This window comes from Myxine glutinosa, chromosome 7 (assembly GCF_964187855.1).
Source record: "Myxine glutinosa chromosome 7, kmMyxGlut1.1, whole genome shotgun sequence".
NCBI lineage: Eukaryota > Metazoa > Chordata > Myxini > Myxiniformes > Myxinidae > Myxine > Myxine glutinosa.
In genome coordinates, this window is record NC_136267.1 from 14,284,149 (window position 1) to 14,303,576 (window position 19,428).

At 44.9% G+C, this 19,428-nt stretch overlaps 1 protein-coding gene across 5 annotated transcripts in view; it reads right to left on the reverse strand.

Annotated features, from left to right (window-relative positions):
* LOC137430999 (rho guanine nucleotide exchange factor 11) overlaps positions 1–19,428 on the reverse strand; it is a 216,697-nt gene that overhangs the window by 101,380 nt on the left and 95,889 nt on the right. For all 5 annotated transcript variants that reach the window (XR_013624014.1, XM_078781295.1, XM_078781293.1 and 2 more), the window contains 3 exons: positions 6,121–6,238; positions 5,548–5,648; positions 5,358–5,435 (listed from right to left, as the gene is read on the reverse strand). Coding sequence is in view for 4 of the 5 variants with exons in the window: in XM_078781295.1 (XP_078637421.1) it covers positions 5,358–5,435; positions 5,548–5,648; positions 6,121–6,238 (297 nt within the window). In the remaining variant the exon portion in view is untranslated. The remainder of the gene's footprint in view (positions 1–5,357; positions 5,436–5,547; positions 5,649–6,120; positions 6,239–19,428) is intronic.

Here is a 19,428-nt window from a genome sequence, read left to right on the forward strand (position 1 = left end):
AAGTACGTATTTTGTGCACTACTTAGAGATTCAACAAGCATGAAAAAGAGGGACGGATTTGGACAAAGGGGTTGGGGAGTGGGGAGAGACTTGGTGCTAAATTACCAGGCAACCACAAAGGTCATCTCTCATTAAAGGGACACAATCATGAAACTTTTTGAAGACATATGTTTCAGAGGATGATATCCCTGCCACAGTAGCACAAAAATAAGTTTTGGGAGAATAATAAGCCGGAAATTGTGTTTTAAATTTGGACTATTTTCACTTCCGTTATGCAAACGAGTTACTTCCATCGATTCGCGTGATGTGAAAGTTGCACAACTCATCGACGGACGTGTACATCTGTGTTTCATAAGTTATTCAGCGTTAAAGATGCTGCTGTTCCAAGCTTTTAACTGTTCCAATTGAAGAGAAATTTGCCCACAGAACTCAGAAGTCATTTTGTTTTGCATCCCTGACAGATGGAAACGATCGTCAACAATCATGTGCTTTGTGGTTGAACAACAGAGGAATGACCAAAATCAACAACAAAATGTATGTTCATTCAAAACATCGTGTTGTTTACGAAGACCACTTCGAGTCATCATCGTTCAAATTTCATCAACAGGCTCACTACCTGGGAAACAAGCCTCAGAAATTGCTGAAACACGATGCCGTACCGACACTTACCGGGCAAGAGCTACGCGTGGACTTGAAGCCACACCGAAGGCAGGCCCATGTGACAAGCTCAGAGCTAGTCCTCAAGGAGTTATCTATAAAACTAGAATACGAGCAGACCCTACCTGTTGCTTCGCTGATGGACCAATTAGTCGCCCTGTTTGCCAAAAATTGCTGCATTGTTTCACTGTGTCTGTTTTGAGTCCGTAAATCACGATAAATTCGATCAGCACAAGCTCATATTTCATCATTTATTGAAGTGCCCTCAGTTCTATAATTTGTCAGTGGCTAATTGTGGCTTAGTTTGTCAGATGCCCCGAAGGCAGTTTGCATTCTCGCAAGATAGGCGATCAATCTTATTATGTCTTACTATGTCTCACATGTCTCTCCGATCACTCTTACTGTGTCTCTCCGAAAAGACCGACTGGAAAATCCTCCCATCCACTTTCTCAACAATCCTCTCCAAGAAGTTCTGTCGCTCAAGCTTTTGGGTCTCACTATCTGCCATGATCTTTCTTGGGAAAACCACATTTCCAAGCTAGCCTCCAAAACCAGTCGCCGTCTGGGTATCCTCTGTCATGCGAAGTCCTTCCTTGGCACACCTGAGCTCCTCACCACATACAAGGCTTTCATCCGCAGCTCAATGGAATACTGTTCCCCCCTCTGGGCCGGGGCTCCTGCCTCACACCTAGCCCGGCTTCACGCTGTTGAAACCAAAGCTTTCAGAATCATTGGAATCTCCTGCGATGAAGCTAACTCCGAGGGCCTTTCACTCACTCACCGCAGGCAGGTTGGTTGTCTTTCTGTCTTCGACCGACTCCTCTCCGGCCTTGCTCCCCCAGCTCTCTCTGTGCTCTGTCCCCCAAATATTCCTACAGGTCGCACAAGATCTGCCAGCAACCCTCATGGTTAAACTGCCAAAATCAAGGCTCTCTGCTCACCTTCACTCTTTCATTCCCCTTTTCTCCCGCCTCTGGAACAAACCCCCCCACTCCCTTCAATCCCACTCCTCCCTCCAGGTCTTTAAAACCAGCTCTTAACCACCATCTCTTATCTTCCCCCATCCAAAACCTTGATCTTTTCTACCCTCGCTAATTTTCACCCCAGATACACTTTTTTGAAATTCCAACTTCTTTCCTGGAAGTCCTTGCAGTGTCAATATGTTTTATACCTCTCCCACCTCCCCCCAAGCCCTCTCCCTCCCACAGTTCTCTCGATGTCCTTGCTCTCAAATGTTGTGCTTGTGTCCGTCCTTCCCCCTCTCTCCCCATCTTGTCTACCGCTCCCCTTATTTTGTGTTTTGTGTGTCGGTTTGACTGTTTGTGTGATGAATGTTAGCTCTTTCACGAGCCTCGATCTTGTATACAAAACAAAAAAAAAAATTACCCAGGAGCGAGCCAGAGATCCATTGCATCTTAGATGATGTGCTGTTGCCTCCATAAAGCCTGCACCTTGCAGTCTTCCAAAATTTTGTTGTTCTGTACAAGCTGGTTATTTTTTGGCACAAACTAGACGCTTGGGCGTAGAAAACAGACATTGGTGTTTCCCAACCACCCCCTGCCCCCACCCCGACAAGGTGGTGGGAAGAAGGTTGGGGAACATGTGGTGAGAGGGGGGGGGGGGGGGGGTTGGGGTCGGGAAACTCCAAGATCTGTCTTTTGATTAAACCAGTCAGTGAAGCGACAGGCAGATATCTGTTGGCTGTCGTTGTGCTGCAGGCCAGTTTGTGCAGAACATTAAAATTATGGAAGACTGCACGGTGCAGGCTTCAGGAAGGCAACCGCACATTATCTAAGATGTAAGGGATCTCTGCCACATTCCTGGGAGATTGATCGGTGTTATCTTACGAGAATGCAAACTGCCCTCGGGGCATATGACAAACAAAATGACTCAGCCACTGACCAATTATAGGCCTGAAGACACTTCCAATGAAATATTCGCATATGTTAAAGTTTATCTTGGCAAACAGGATGACTAATTGGTCCGTCAGTGAAGCGACAGGTAAGCTCTGCTAGTATAGTAATATAAACAACTACTTGAGGACTAGCTCTGAGCTTGGGTCACATGGGCGTGGCTTCAAGTCCACACGTAAGTGTCAGTACGTGATTGCGACTCAGCCATTTCCGAGGGTCGTTTTCCAGGTAGTGAGCCTGTTAATCAAATACGAACGATGATGGCTCGAAGTGGTAAACTTGTATGAAAACCACATGCAGGACAAAACATCAGTGCACTTTACACGAGTGGCAAGGACATCAGTAGCCAATGGACAAATCATTACAGCATACGGGATTTGAACATTGGCTCCTGGAAACAAGAACAAAGCCTGCAGATGAGGAATGCTAAAAAGGCCAACACTTACAAGATACATCCATATCCAATCTTCGAAGAAGTATAATTAGATATACAGTCGTGGCCAAAAATATTGGCACCCTTGCACTTTTTTCAAATAACTCACAATTTTCTCGAAAAAGAAGTTGAAATTTACGAAAGTATTTGGTTTCCACAATTCTTAATTTCACTGTTAATATTACAGAACCTTTGTTTTTGATTTAGAACTTAATATATCCTTTTAAATCAGAAAATAAAAAGAAATGGCTTTGACAAAATTATTGACACCCCTCGACTTAATATTTGGTAGCACGGCCTTTGGACAAAATAAATGCAGTCAAGCGCTTACTTTTGCCATGAATGAGCTTCCTACACCTCTCCACTGGCAGTTTGGCCCACTCTTGTTGTGCAAACTGCTCCAGTTCTCCCAGATTTGAAGGATGCCTTCTCCCAACTGCTGTTTTCAGATCTCCACACAGGTGTTCAGTGGGATTTAGATCTGAACTCATTGCTGGCCACTTCAGAACAGTCCAGCATTTTGTCTTGAACCATTCCTGGGTGCTTTTTGATGTGTATTTGGGGTCATTTTCCTGCTGCAAGACCCATGGCCTTCAACGGCCCAGCTTTCTGACACTGGGTTGAACATTGTGCTCCAAAATGCCTTGGTAATCTCCTGATTTCATCATGCCATGCACGCATTCAAGGCACCCAGCGCCAGAGGCAGCACAGCAACCCCTAAACATCACTGAATCTCCTCACTGTTTAACTGTAGGGAAGGTGTTCTTTTCTTTGAAGGCTTCATTTTGTTTTCTGCAAACATAGAGATTATGTGCTTTACATGATGATGATGTACATAGAGATGATGTGCTTTACCAAAAAGCCAGAAGGATTTTGGCTTGTTCAGGTGCGTTTTGGCAAACTCCAGTTAGGCATTCTCAGCAGGGAGGTCCTCCTGGGTCTTCTACTATAGAACCCCCTTTTATTGAGTTGGCGAAGAATGGTGCGAGTTGAAACTGTCGTACCTTGTGTCTTAAAGGGCCACAGACACAGAAAATCATGTTTGGTTTAATTAATAGATATTGCTTCACTTAACACTTAATCGTCCTTTTTTTTGAATAAATATCACTCGATTGGCCCCCACCACCCAAAAAATGGCGATTTGATTGCTCACGTGACTGGCTACGTCATCGAGGGAATTTTTGTTGCTGCTGGTAGTTTTTAATAATGATTTTGACGATCAGAAGATTCTTGGTCAGGCAGTTATCATTGCGTGCTGAGAAACCTTTCTCTCGATTACATCACACAGGTGACATCATGAATGAACATCACGATTTTAGGGGCGGGACTCCACTACTAGCTAAAAAGTACCAGCAGCAACAAAAATTCCCTCGATGACGTAGCCAGTCATATGAGCAATCAAATCGCCGTTTTTTAGGTGGCGGGGGCCAATCGTGTGATATTTATTCAAAAAAAAGGACGATTAAGTGTTAAGTGAAGCAATATCTATTAATTAAACCAAACATGATTTTCTGTATTTGTGGCCCTTTAAGGTCAGCTTGAATCTGTTTGGCAGTTGATCGAAGTGCTTTCCCCGCCATTCGAACAATCCTTCACTGCAATCTTCGATCAAGTTTTCTCTTACGGCCACGTCCAGCGAGGCTGGCTACAGTGCCATGGGCCTTACACTTCCTGATAACATTGCGTACGGTGGACACAGGAACATCAAGATCTCTGGAGATGGACATGTCGTCTTCAGATTGTCCATGCTTGGCTACAATCTTGTGTCTGACCTCCTCAGACAATTTTCTGGTTTTCTATATTTTCTCCATGCTCATTGTGGTACACACAGTGACACAAACCAGCAGAATAACTCCGTTTTCCATTCAAAGTATTTGAATGAGTGATTTTTAAAATATTGCAGGCACGATTTTCTTCGCTCTTACACGAGCCTGTATCTTGGAAACAAACAAAAACAAAACAGAAAAAAAACCTGCAACTCACCACAGGTGAGTTCAATTCCAAAGTAAAGGAGAATCACTTGCTTGAAATATAATTCTTTCTAACAACTTCTAAAAGATGCCAATAATATTGTCTGGGCCATTTTTGGATTTCTGTGTGGAATAAGCTAAGATTTCGTAATTTTTCAGCTTTTTTGTTTTGTTCCACTGCAAACCAAAGAAACACAAATGTGAATACCAAGAGATTTTTAAATTTCAACAATTTTCTGGTAGAAATGGTGCATTATTTGAAAAAAGTGCAAGGGTGCCAATATTTTTGGCCATGACTGTATATTGAAATGCCAGGACTGAACTACACCAAGATATCCCAAACATCAAAATATATTTTGTAAATGGAAAGCACAGCTGGAGTACCTTAAAGTCCGAGACCAATGGATTACTCGAGCGCTCAAGATATGAAAGGTCCAGCTTTTTCTGATAGTCCTCCAGTTTCTGATGATAAAAATGGAGAAAAGATGAAAAGAAAGTGTCAGAAACACAAGAGTTAGACCGGAAGAGAAGCTGAAGCATGTGCTTCAGAAAATTAAAAAAAATGGTCCTGTACCTGAACATATTCACGTTCCCGCACCGCCTCGTTAACGTGGAAGAGGATATTTCGACAACATTTCCCAGCCTGCTCCAACTTGTCATGATCTGGATGATCAACTGCAAGAGATTTCAGAATTGCCCACATGACCAAAAAGGCTCTTGTACCATAAGCTGAACAAATCCACTTTCATCTCAGGAGAGGGGAATGCCCGTATCGGTATTGTGCTCTCTACATCAACACCAGTACTAGGAAGCTAAATGCCAATGATCTCTCTCATCCAAGATGATGTCGAGAGTGGAAAAACTCACTTAATCATCACAGCGATTTGCAACTGTGAATACAAACATAAAGGTTCCCCTGCCAGTTTGGAGTCTGTTTACAGTACACAAGGCCTGGATATTTGGACTGCAGAGCATCCTCAGAGCCCCAGCCTTATCAGCCCACTCAAAAACTGGCAAAACTCGTTGGTATTTATCTGGATAGTAAAAAGCAGCAAACAACATGACCCAGTGTCAGTTTATCAGACATTAACATTTCTATAACTTCACTAACCCATTAAAATTCCGAAAAACGTTCAAAAATACATACCCGTCGTGTACTTCAGCATATTTTGGAGTAGAAGCGGGTACTTTGTGAGCCGTTGCATTTCCGTCAGCAGAAAATCTTTGAACTGCAGACGTCGGCACTTTGGGCTGCACTCGGCTTCCTGTAGTCACAACGAGGGTTCCAGGGGTGGCGACGAGGACAATGAAAAGCAGGAAGATCAGAATGGAATTTTACATGAGGTTAGCATTTGGGACATTGAAAACATTTAAATGCATTTGCAATGCCATACGGTTCAAATAATTTTGATGTACTGTACTGTATTTTTTTGCCTGTTAAATCCAAAATCACCAAAACTGCAAGAACCACAGGCCACGTTGGCTTTGCAGTTCGGGCGCAGGCTTGGGATCCGAGGATCCTGAGTTGAAATCCCGGTCGATCGCTGAATTAATGCCAGGGGGGTTAACTCAGCCTGTCATCCTTCCGAGGTCGGCAAATTGAGTACCAGCTTGCTGGGATGAATGATCCCGGTGTGTACCCCGATTTGGAATAGGTACACCGTATCCCTGTGTAAGAGGCGACTAAGGGTTGGCATCAGGAAGGGCATCCGGCCATAAAAACATTGCCTCAAACAGGGAACCATGATTGTCATAAGGCCCGCAAGGCTAACCCCTGCTCTAGTGGGGAAAATGGCCTTAAAACGATCGTTCATTCATTCATTCTGCTCACCATTGCCACTCCGTGGCCGAAACATTTGACTGAGACTTCGTCTCTTTCTGCGAAAACCTCGCGTTACAAGAGCCTCAACGATTTCTGCAGTGCTGTTCTCACAATTGTGGGGATTGTTTATCTGCTTTACACTATCTTCCCCATCACTCCTCCCCTTCAAATCTCCCCCCTTGCCCCTTCCCTCCTAAACTCCCCCTCCGCCCCAGCACCCGTCCGCTCCTAGACTCCTCCTCGCCCCTTTCCTCCTAAACTCTCCCCTCACCCCTCCCCTCCAAATCTCCCCCATCTCCCATCCCTTTCAAATCCCCCCCCCCCCCCCCGCACCCATCCCCTCCTAGACTCCCCCTCTCCTCCTAAAGTCCCCCCTCACCCCTCCAATCCTAAACTCCCCCCTCCCCTCATAAACTCCCCTCTCACCCCTCCCCTCATAAACTCCCCCCTCGCCCCTCCCCTTCAAATCTCCCGACCCTCATTTTTTTCACCACTTCCCCCCTCTCATCCCTTCTCCTCAAAGCGTCCTCCCCGCTTCTTCCCCCTTCCAACTCTCACTTCCATCTCCCCCAACCTTCTTCCTCGCTACCCCCCCCCCCCCCCCTCAAATAACACCTCACTCTCCCTCACCCAATCACCATCAAACCTTTTGTCCGCCCCATCCTTCCCTTTCTCCTAGCTATTCTGAAATCTCTGACACACTTTCAACAGCTCTCCCTACCTCTTCCTCCTCTTACCCTACCCCCCTCCCCCCCCCCCCCCTTGTTCTGTATCCGATGCTCCCCCTTCCTCTTCATTAACGGTATGGACCTCAAACATCCGGGGCCTTTGCTCAAACTTGACTGATCTGTCCATACAGGTTGCTTCTGACAAACCAGACTTGATCTGCTGAACAGAAACTTTCCTCCTTCATGATGTCTCCGATTCCTTAATATCTCTCCCGGGTTACTCCCTCCTCCGGTATGACAGACCTGAGCCTCGTCCTGGAGGTGGGGTTGCTGTCTTTATCAAAAACTCTCTTCCTCACTCGCCCTGCGCTGCCCTCTCTCCACCTCCACCCAGGAGTACCTCTGGCTACGGCTTCCCCTTCGCTCCCACCTTTTGTTCATATGTGTGTTGTACCGTCCACCAAACAGTGATGACTCCATCTACATTTCGCTGTCTGATAATATGGACCAACTTCTATCTCGTCATTCCAACTCTCTCTTCCTCATATGTGGTGATTTCAATTGTCACCATGCCAGTTGGCTAGGTGTGGGTACCTCTCTCACCAGCCATGGCTCCTCAGCAAAGGACTTCTGCAACTCACTGGGACTGACACAATCTGTCAATTTCCCGACACAGATCTCAGTCAACGGAGCATCTTCTCTTCCAGACGTGGTTATGACTAACTTCCCTGCAAATGTCTGCTGCTCTTCTTCTGCTCCAATCGGCTCATCTGATCATGTGCTTGTTAAAGTGGACATCTCTCTGACCATTCTCAGAGAGCCTCCTCAGTGCCGAAAAGTCTGGCATTTCACTCAGGCTGACTGGCACGGTCTTCAAGCAGCCATCAATCATCTGGACTGGTCTCCCATCTCCACTGCCTCTGACATCAATTCTTCCTGGGAATTCTTCCAAAGCAAACTGCTCTCTCTCTCATGCACAGATTTATCCCATCTCGTCTTTAGTTGTCTTACCCTTCCTCCCATACATGGCACACGGAATCTTGTGGTGAGGCAGTTGCCCAGAAACAACATGCCTTCGCCTCCTGGAAAGCAAATCCAACGAAAGGAAATCTCATTTCCTTTCACAAAGCCCGAAACAAGTGTGTGCCCACCCTCAGGAGAGCCAGGAAACAATATCTCTCCACTCTCAAGACCGAATTCTCAAACCTGCCTCCCTCTTCCAAATCCTGGTGGCATCTGGTCAAATCTGTTTCTGGTGTTTGTTCCCCCTCCATCCCCTCCCTTTCCTCAAACGGCTACACAGCTGACTCCGCCTCAACTCTGAATGCCTCAGCTGAATGCCTCAACTCTGTGTTTGCCTCTAAATCTTGTGTCCCAAACCCATCCCTCTCTGTACCCACCGTACCCAGTCGTACCCAGCTGCTCCTGGACTCTGTGTCCTTTCCTCCTGACAAGGTGAAGTTTCTGTCAACCCTCGACTCTGATTCTGCAACTGGACCTGAAGGCATCAGCCCACGGGTCCTAAAATCCTGCTCTGCCGCTCTTTCACTCCCTCTCTCTGTTCTCTTCACCTCTCTCTTTTGCTCAAGGTCATCTGCGATCAGCTTGGAAATCAGCCAACATCACCACTTTACACAAAAAGGTGCAAGAACAGATCCTTGCAACGACAGAACAATGAGCCTTCTCCAAATCAGCAAAGTCATGGAATCCATCATTGCTTCGGATATCAAATCTTTCCTCTTCTCAAATGGCTTGATGTCTGATCATCAATTTGGTTTCAGACCAGGTTACTCGACTCTGGACATGCTGGTTCTGCTGTCTCAACAATGGATGGAGGTCCTCAATGCGAAACAGGATATTAGAGCCGTCTCCGTTGACATATCACGTGCCTTCGATATGATCTGGCACCCCGCGATCTGCTCACCAAACTCTCCTCCTATGGTATCCATGGAAATCTCCACGCATGGCTTGCGGACTTCCTCTTTAGTCATAGTCAATGTGTGGCCCTGAATGGGTTTCTCTCATCTCCCCTTCCTGTTCAGGCTGGAGTTCCCCAAGGCAGTGTTCTAGGCCCTGTGCTTTTTCTGGTCTTCATCAATGATCTCTCTGACTCTCTTGAAAATCCTCTCTATCTCTTTGCTGAAGACTCCACTCTCTGCCGCTCCATTCCTCATCCCTCAGATCGGCAGTCTGCAGCCTCCTCACTCTCTGCAGACCTGGACAAAATCACAGACTGGGCAAACAAGTGGAACATGTCTTTCAATCCTGACAAATCTCACACTCTTACTATGTCTCTCCGAAAAGACCGACTGGACAACCATCCCATCCACTTTCTGAACAATCCTCTCCAAGAAGTTCGTCACTCAAGCTTTTGGGTCTCACTATCTGCCATGATCTTTCCTGGGAAAACCACATTTCAAATCTGGCCTCCAAAGCCAGTCGCCGACTTGTCATCCTCCATCGGCACACCTGAGCTCCTCACCACATACAAGGTTTTCATCCGCAGCTCAATGGAATACTGTTCTCCCCTCTGGGTTCTGTTCTGTTCTGTTCTGTACTGTTCTCCCCAAAGCTCCTGCCTCACACCGAGCTCGGCTTCACGCTGTTGAAACCAAAGCTTTCAGAGTCATTGGAATCTCCTGCGATGAAGCTAACTCCGAGGGCCTTTCACTTAATCACCGCAGGCAGGTTGGTGGTCTTTCTGTCTTCTCCCGACTCCTCTCCGGCCTTGCTCCCCCAGCTCTCTCTGGGCTCTGTCCCCCAAATATTCCTACAGGTCGCACAAGATCTGCCTGCAGCCGTCTTATGGTTAAACTGCCAAAATCAAGACTCTCTGCTCACCTTAATTCCTTCATTCCTCTTTTCTCCTGCCTCTGGAACAAACTCCCTCACTCTCTTCAATCCCACTCCACCCTCCAGGTCTTTAAAACGGCTGTTCACCACCATCTCTTATCTTCCCCCATCCAAAACCTTGATCTTTTCTACCCCCGCTAATTTCACCCCAAATCCACTTTTTTGAAATACCAACTTTTTTCCTGGAAGTCCTTGCAGTGTCCATGTTTTATACCTCTCCCACCTCCCCCCAAGCCCTCTCCCTCCAACAGTTCTGTCGATGTCCCTGCCTCAAATGTTGTGTTTGTGTCCTTCCCCCTCTCTCCCCATCTTGTCTACCGCTCCCCTACCTTATTATATGTTTTATGTGTCGGTTTGACCTTTTGTGTGATTAATGTTAGCTCTTTCACGAGCCTCGATCTTGTATACAAAAAAAACGGAAAAAAAAAGGATATTAAGTTCTGAATCAAAAAAAAATGTTCTGCAATATTAACAGTGAAATAAAGAATTGTGAAGACCAAATACTTTTGTCAATTTCAACTTATTTTTTGAGAAAATTGTGAGTTATTTGAAAAACGTGCAAGGGTGCCAATATTTTTGACCATGACTGATATAACCGCTCAGGGTGGACAGTACGACCATTCGGACTCGATAGCATTAAAGTGGTGCCCGGAACCATCTTACACTCTGTCAGGAGTGCTCGTCTTTCTTTCTGTCTCACGCAAACTTTGTCTCACTTTAATCTCTCTTTCTTACAAACAAACATCATACACTTTTCTTACTCATTTTCGCTCCACATCTTTACATTCTCTCTCTTTTATTTCTCTTTATGCAGTTATGTTACAAGGCCTGGCATCGATGAGGACTATGTAGTCTGTGACTGGAACCTTCAACATTAAAAAAACAAAAACTATAATGACACTCTTCGACGTCACGACGTCAACCTATATTCATCCACCCACATTATTACACCATTATATATACTTGTACAAAGTTTGACTCAAATCTATTCAGCTGTTCTCAAATATCACATTTTTATCTGACATGGCCTCTGACCTCAAAAAACCACAAAATCACCTCACTCCTCACGTTTGACGCCAAAATATGAGTTCATATTTGCATCATAATATATACTTGTACTATGTTTGGGCAAATCCCATCACCGGTTCACATGTTATCACAGCAACAGGATTTTTACTGAACATGACCTTTGACCTCTCTTAACCCAAAAATCGAATCAGTTCATCTTTACCTCATTATACATACCTGCACCAAGTTTGAATAAGAGCTGTTTTCAAGTTATCGCGGTAACGAAAACTTAACACGGACGGACGGACGACCTGAAAACATAATAATGCGTCTGGCGACTTCGTTGGCAAAGGCATAAAAAAAAAAAAATTAACTTGGTGTGTGATTATGAAGGTGATTCGTTACACCTGAGCTAACTTACAATTGCAATTGTAAGGAGGGAGGGGGGCGCTTATCCAACCAAGATATTCTAGTTTTTTATTTTTTATTAATTTCCTGAAATTTTCAAAAATGTTTTTCACTTGGAAGTTGTGGGTTACGATGTATAAATAAAGGTGGAGAAAGTCCGAATTAATGCATTTTAATTCCAGGCTATGAGGCAACAAAAGGTGAAAATTTTGAAAGGGGGTGTAGACTTTCTATAGGCACTGTATAGTATGTAGATTAAACATTTGTTTCATTTTCAATTATTTTGTAAAAAAATTTAAAAAGAAATTTCCACTGACTGCTATTATGTGTGGATCAGTGACAAAAAAAAAATCTCAATTCAATCTATTTGAAATTCAGGCTGTAACACAAAATGTGTAAAAAAAAATCAAAAAAATCAAGGGATGTGAATACTTTCTGAAGGCACTTTATGATTAGGATTGAAAGGGATGGATCAAACGTAATTGGCGAGTGTGTGCTCGTTATTGATTGGATAATATTGTATGGGTGAGCAAGCGGATTAACAGTTAATTCAAGCAATCGGCAATTGTCACCTCAACAAATCAGCAATTGTTATCTCACCCAATCAGCAATTGTTACCTCACCCAATCAGCAATTGTTACCTCACCCAATCAGCAATTGTTACCTCACCCAATCAACAATTGTTACCTCACCCAATCAGCAATTGTTACTCCACCCAATTGGCAATTGTTCCGGGCAATGATTTCTTTCTGTATTGTGTTTCAAATTAACAATTACTGGCAGAGTACCCGTCCTATGTAGTGGGGCGGCTTAGCCCAAATATTCAAAAGAATTGTGCATTTTGTGAAACAAGCACCAAATTTGGCACAAATGTACATTAATATGTTGCGAACATTTTCAGATATTGGGCCACTTGAAATTCCGTAATTTTTTTTTTCAAATTTTTTCAAATTTCGTAATTTCAAATTTTTCGGGTGACACCGTCACAATTTCGGTCTTCGAGGCCGGCCGATAGGCAAAGTGTGACCGGAAGGGACGAGGTTCTCCTGACCACGTGGCCCTCGATCTGGGAAGCGAGAGGCGTTCCATTAGTGGACGCGCCCCTCACGCCCGACTTTTGGGCGGCCCCGGCAGGCCGTTTGTTTTGACGTTCCGTGACAGGCCCCGCACCCCCACCTCCGGGCCGACCGGAAGCTTGTGCTGAGTACATCATACCTGAACAACTCAGTGAGGCAGAACACAGCAGTGCACACCAGGGTGACCCCTTCAGTGCATAAACCAATTAACCTGTCCACTGCAGGGCATATAGAAATGAAGTTATTTTCTGCATATAATAATAATATAAGTTCAGTTCTATATAACAATTTCTGTTATCACCACTACCACTACAACTACCACTACTACAAGCTTTGTCTGGAATTTTGTGGACTAACAGACAAACAGACATACAGACAAGCTGGGATCAAAACATTACCTCCTTCCACCATTGAGTGTAGAGGTAAACATCATGGAAATTATATCATGCCCTAGATTTAATTCATGCTTACCCGTGTATTTGCTTCACTGGTTCACAAGGTCTTTTGCATACATGTAATTCAGACTCTCGTCTTCATTGCTGACCACACAATGTTCGCAACATATTAATGTACATTTGTGCCAAATTTGGTGCTTGTATCACAAAATGCACAATTCTTTTGAATATTTGGGCTAAGCCGCCCCACTATATCGGCCGGCCTCGAAGACCGAAATTGTGACGGTGTCACCCGAAAAATTTGAAATTACGAAATTTGGAAAAATTTGAAAAAAAAAATTACGGAATTTCAAGTGGCCCAATATCTGAAAATGTTCGCAACATATTAATGTACATTTGTGCCAAATTTGGTGCTTGTATCACAAAATGCACAACAGGTTTGCTATGCTGCTACACTAATGGGCAATCCTGTTCCAAGCATGCAACACATTCCCTTATTTGGGCGGTGTATAGGCAAATGACAGCGGCCTCAATCGCTCCCAAAGAGAAAAAAAAAATCGCGGGTCACGTGTCTGAAGCAAAAACATGCCTACTGCTTATAATTCAAAACACTGCTTATAATAAAAACACCCCTATACACTAATTTAGGTTGTGCTGATCCTATCTGGATGTAATTGGCCTGAACTGTAGAGGGAGTAGCATGACAAACAAACAAACAAACAAACACACAAAGGTCTGTGAATTATAGTAAGGCTGCAATTTATTTCAGAAAATATTACACTGCAAAAAAAATGTTAATGTCACAAGCAATTCAATGTCACAAGCAACATATGTAACAATGTATTCTTCACCCCAAAAGTGTCTAGCCTCATGCAGGAGTTATATGACAAAGGACAGCAGGTTAGTAAGTTACCAAAGGGTATAAATAGTGGGGGGCAGAGGGGAGGAAGGACATACACACATACAGAGGGAGGAAAAAAGAGGAATATAAACACAAAAAACGAGTAACAACACACTGAAAAGAACATATGATAGGAAAGAACCATGTTGAGGGGAGTGACTGGGCCTGAATCCAAACTGATGGTCTGAGATCAGGCCGTTGGAGAAAAGAAAGGAAAGACTTCCATGGACTGCACTTTTTCTAGTGGTTGTCCAGAGAAGTAGATCGAATAGTTTTATTGCCATTCCTTGTGGATAAATAGTGAGAGAGTGAGAGATTTGCCAGCATTGAACGCAAATCTGACTCTGACTGGCATCTATTCTAGTCTTGGTCTCATGAAAAGGACATCGACATCGGCCCGTCTTTCACAAGAGTAATGTGCCATTCTGCATCGGTGGTCATCGGCAAAACGGTAAAGTTGGTTGTCAAGACAATGTGATACGTCATTAATGAGGATTGAGGATTAAGGACGTTCACAATGCTACTTTGTGGAACCCCAGGCTGAAGGGAAAGATCATGGGAAAGGACGACACAATCATGGGCCACACGTCGTCGTTTCCTCTTATAAAGAAAAGTAACATAAATTAACCGAACAACCCGTGCCAAGTTTGATAAAAATCCCTTCAGCTGTTCTCAAGAATCACATTTTACCTGACATGACCACTATCCTTTAGATTTTGAGGTCAAAGGTCAATCAGTTCCTCTTTGCATCATAATATATACTTTTATACAACAACAACAACAACAACAACAACAACAACAACAAAAGGCATTTTAAGGCCATTTTCCCTGGTAGAGCGGGGGTTAGCCTTGCGGTCCCCATGACAATCTTTTCCATTTTGACCTATTTTCTGCATCTCCTCTTGTTAACCCCCTTGCCCGCATTTCTTCTTCCACTACCTTTAGCCAAGTCTTTCTCGGTCTTCCTCGTCCTCTACTTCCTTCTACATTCATTTCCATCACTCTTCTCAACCAGTCACTTTCATTCTTCCTCAACACATGACCAAACCATCTCAACCTGTTCCTCTTCACAGCATCAATCACAGGCTCTATCATCTTTCGCAAATTCATCATTTGTCTTCCTCTCTCTCAACGATACTCCGCACATCCACCGATCCATTTGCATTTCCACCCTTTCCAGCCTTCGCTGCTGCTCTACGTTCATTACCCATGTCTCACTCCCATAAATAAATCATAACACTTCTCACACGTGCAGCATAAACCTTTCCCTTCAGCTTCAACGACACTCCCCTCCTCGTCAGCACGCCACTCAGTTCCTGAAACTTCTTCCATGCACATCTCACTCGAGCAACCGTTGCCGAGTCTGATCCACCTTCTCCATTGAGCATGTCTCTGAGGTAGCAAAATGTTTTCACACCTTCCAGCTTCACGCCGTCTCCAAGATCCAACTCAACATTTCCTCCATCTGCAGGTCCCTCTGTGCACACCTTACATTTGAATGTAGCTGCCACACTGGTTAATGATCCTCTCAGACCACTACATTTTTGGTGAACCCACTCAGCGCACATTGTACATTGAATGGAGTTCACTCCGACACCCTTCCTGCACACAGCACACGGCCACTTCCCAGTTTTTCCCGCCTCACCACATGCTTTACCACTTGCCATCACCTTTGTCTTTCCGATATTCACCTTCAGACCGTTTGCCTCCATACATTCATTCCACTTCTTCATCTTCTCCTTCAGTCCATCCATACTCTCCGCAATCAACACCAGATCATCTGCATACAACTCCGACGGTAATCCCTCCTTTACGTTCCGAGCCAGCACCTCCATCACAGCTACAAATAGAAGTGGACTTGGCACCGACCCGTGATGCACTCCCACCTTAATCTCAAACTCACCACTGTTCCTGTCCTTCGTCCTTACAGCTGTGCACGTTCTCTCGTACATTGCCATCACGACTTTGCTCAACCATTCCTCCACTCCTAACTTCCTCAATGCCCATGTCACGACTACCCGTGGAACCGTAACGAATGCTTTTTCCAAATCAACAAACCCAAGAAACAACTTCTTCCCCTTCTCCATGTTCTTCTCCTGCAACTGCCTTGCAATAAAAAGCGCGCCTGTCGTTCCTTTTCCTGGCATAAATCCAAACTGCATTTCATCGATCTTCACTTTTTTCATTATCCTCCTCTCCAACACCCTTTCCAATACCTTCATTCCATGCTCTAATAACTTTATCGCTCAATACGAGCCACACTCCAGAGGGTTACCTTTCCCATTGTAGAGATGGACGAGGGTACTCAGTTCCCAATCCACTGGAATGCGGCCTTCTTTCACCATCTTTCACCACCAGATTGCAGATCTCTGGCATTTTCTTCACACCCCAACATCCCGCTGCCTTCAACATATCTCCCACAACTCCCGCCGGCCCTCCCGCTTTTCTACTCTTCATTGCTTGTATCGCTTCCTCAACTTCCTTCTCAGTTATCTTCTCTGCATTCAACAGCATTTTCATATATCTCTTCCATCTTCCTTTAATTCCATCTGGGTCCACAACGATTTGTACCACTTCATCCTTCAAGCAACTTACCCCATCACATCACACCTCTCTTTCGCTACCTGCTTTGCAATCCTGAATACCGCTCTCTGACCCTCTTCTGAATCCAAGCGTTCTCCGAACATTTTATTATATGCCTCCTGCGCCTTTGCTACCTCTTTCTTTGCAGACGTCTTGGCTGCCTTATAACTTTCATGCTCTGCCTCTTCTGCCCCCGTACCCTTCGCCTTCTGCCACTCCTTGAACTTCTTCCTCTTCTCGTCAATCCTCTTTCCAACTTCATCATCCTACCACCATGTTTCCGAGTTCCTCGGTGGTCCTTTTGTCCATCCACATATCTCACCAACGGCTCCCAACAGACTATCTTTCATTGACATCCAACCACTTTCAAACTCAACCACATCATCCTCTACCATACTCAGCTTCTCTTTTAATGCCTCCCTCACTGTCACCTCTTTCAACCTCCACACCTTAATTCTCAGTTGGTACTTTACCCACCGAACTCTCCTCGCACCTTTCACCCTTATGTCGCAGACAACCAAGTGGTGCTGTGAAACAGCCTCCTCCCCTGGGATCACCTTTGTGTCCCGGAAGTGCCCCCTATCTCGCCTACGCACCATCAGTTAGTCAACGGTTGTCGTCGATCCACCTGACGTGTATGTAACAAGCTTATTATCCTCTTTCTGGAACTGAATATTACAAATCAACAAACAAGCTCCATCAGCAAACACCAAAATCCTTTCACCGTTTCTATTCCTCATACATTATCCGTAACCCCCATGAACTCCCTCAAAACCGTCTGTACTCCTTCCCACATGTCCATTTAGGTCCCCTCCTACCACAACAACTTCCTCATCTTTCACGTTTTCCATCAGCTTCTCTATCGCACACCAGAACTTGTCCTTCTCTTCATCGCTCCGACCGACTTGCGGAGCATGTCCCGAGATGAGCTTTTCAATCATCATTCTCACCATCATCAACCTTTCACTCACTCTAGTCACACTCACCACACTGTCTACAAACTCCTCAGAAAACTGGACACCAACACCATGCACGCATTCCAGGCACCTTGCCACACATCCCTGTATTTCTGTCCCTGCCTTCCCTTCACCATTGTCACACCACTTCCCTTCCACCTTGTCTCCTGCACACAACATATGTCCACTCTTCTTCTGACCAATACTTCCACCACTTCTCCTGATCTCCCTATCATTGTCCCTTCGTTCCATGTCCCAAACCTCAGAAATCGATCTCCACGTGGGGCATCAGACGTTTCGTCGTCATAAATGGAGTGATTTCCACCCTTGCTTTGATCGGGTACCCCACCTTGATTTTTGACGAGAGGGGGTGAGGTCCCCCACGGGGCCATGTACCATGCCCTTATGTAATTGTAATTATCATGGTTCCCTTTTTGAATCAATGTTTTATGGCCGGATGCCCTTCCTGACGCCTTCTTCACTGGCCATGAGCATCAACGGTCATTGTGTCCAAAGTAAAGTAGTGATCGGCTGTTCGGGATGGCGAGTTTTTGCTAATTATTTTTGAGAATCAACTACCTCCTTACATAATCTGGCACGATCTTCCCAATCTCATGAACCACTTGGTTTTTTTTCTCACGGCCTTGCTGCCCGTGACAGAACTTTTATCATTTAGTCAAAATCCCATCACCAGTTCACAAGTTAGCACAGTAACATAATTTTTTTACTGAACAGGACAGAACCTCTGCCCTTTTTTTTTTTTTTTTGTATACAAAGTCGAGGCTCGTGTAAGAGCTAACACAATAAACACAAAAAACATACACGGACACATAAAACATAATAAAGGGAGCGAGAGACAAGAGGGGGAGAGTAGAGGGAAACACACAAGCACAACAGTAGTGAACAGGGACATCGGTAGATCTGTGGAAGGGAGAGGTCCGGGGCGGGGGCGGGAAAGTGGGAAGGGGGAAGGCGTACACGGAACAAAACAAGTGGGGGATTTCATTGAATTCCCTTTATCTTGATGGTGGCAGCAGCGACACACTGTGACCTATTTTCATTGGCGTCTGACTGTCTGACTAAAGTATCAACTGTTGACCATATCGCATGTTTGACCTTGCAAAACATTCTTTCCCTTTGAGGCTTTGACTTGCCAACTTTGTACAATTTCTCTTCGAGGCAGCAGTCTGTGTCCTTGAGTTCCTTTGTCCTGGGGGAAAGTATATTAAGCCAAATACTGGTTGTGGCTCTGAGATGTTGGTGCTGGCTGTGAACCATGATGTCATCCCCTGTGGTGTTACTGGCCAAAACTCCACGTCTCCCATGCATGTATCCTTATCTATTAATAAATCTTTTGTACACTGTCCGAGTTGAGACGAGGTGCTTATTAAACCCACGACAGACACCACTAGGAATTTCATCAAAGAAGTTGGAGATTGAAAGAGGTGGATTTGGGGTGGATTAACAGGAGTAGAAAAGATCAAGGTTTTGGATGGGGGAAGAAATGAAAATGGTGGTGCACAGCTGTTTTAAAGACCTGGAGGGAGGAGTGGGATTAAAGAGAGTGAGGAAGTTTGTTCCAGAGGTGGGAGAAAAGGGGAATGAAAAAGTGAAGGTGAGCAGAGAGTCTTGATTTTGGCAGTTTCACCTGAAGAGGGTTGCTGGCAGATCTTGTGCGACCTGTATGAATATTTGGGGGACTTTGCACAGACAGCTAGGCCGGAGAGGAGTCAGTCGAAGACAAAGTCCACCAACCTGCCTGTGGTGAGAGTGAAAGGCCCTTAG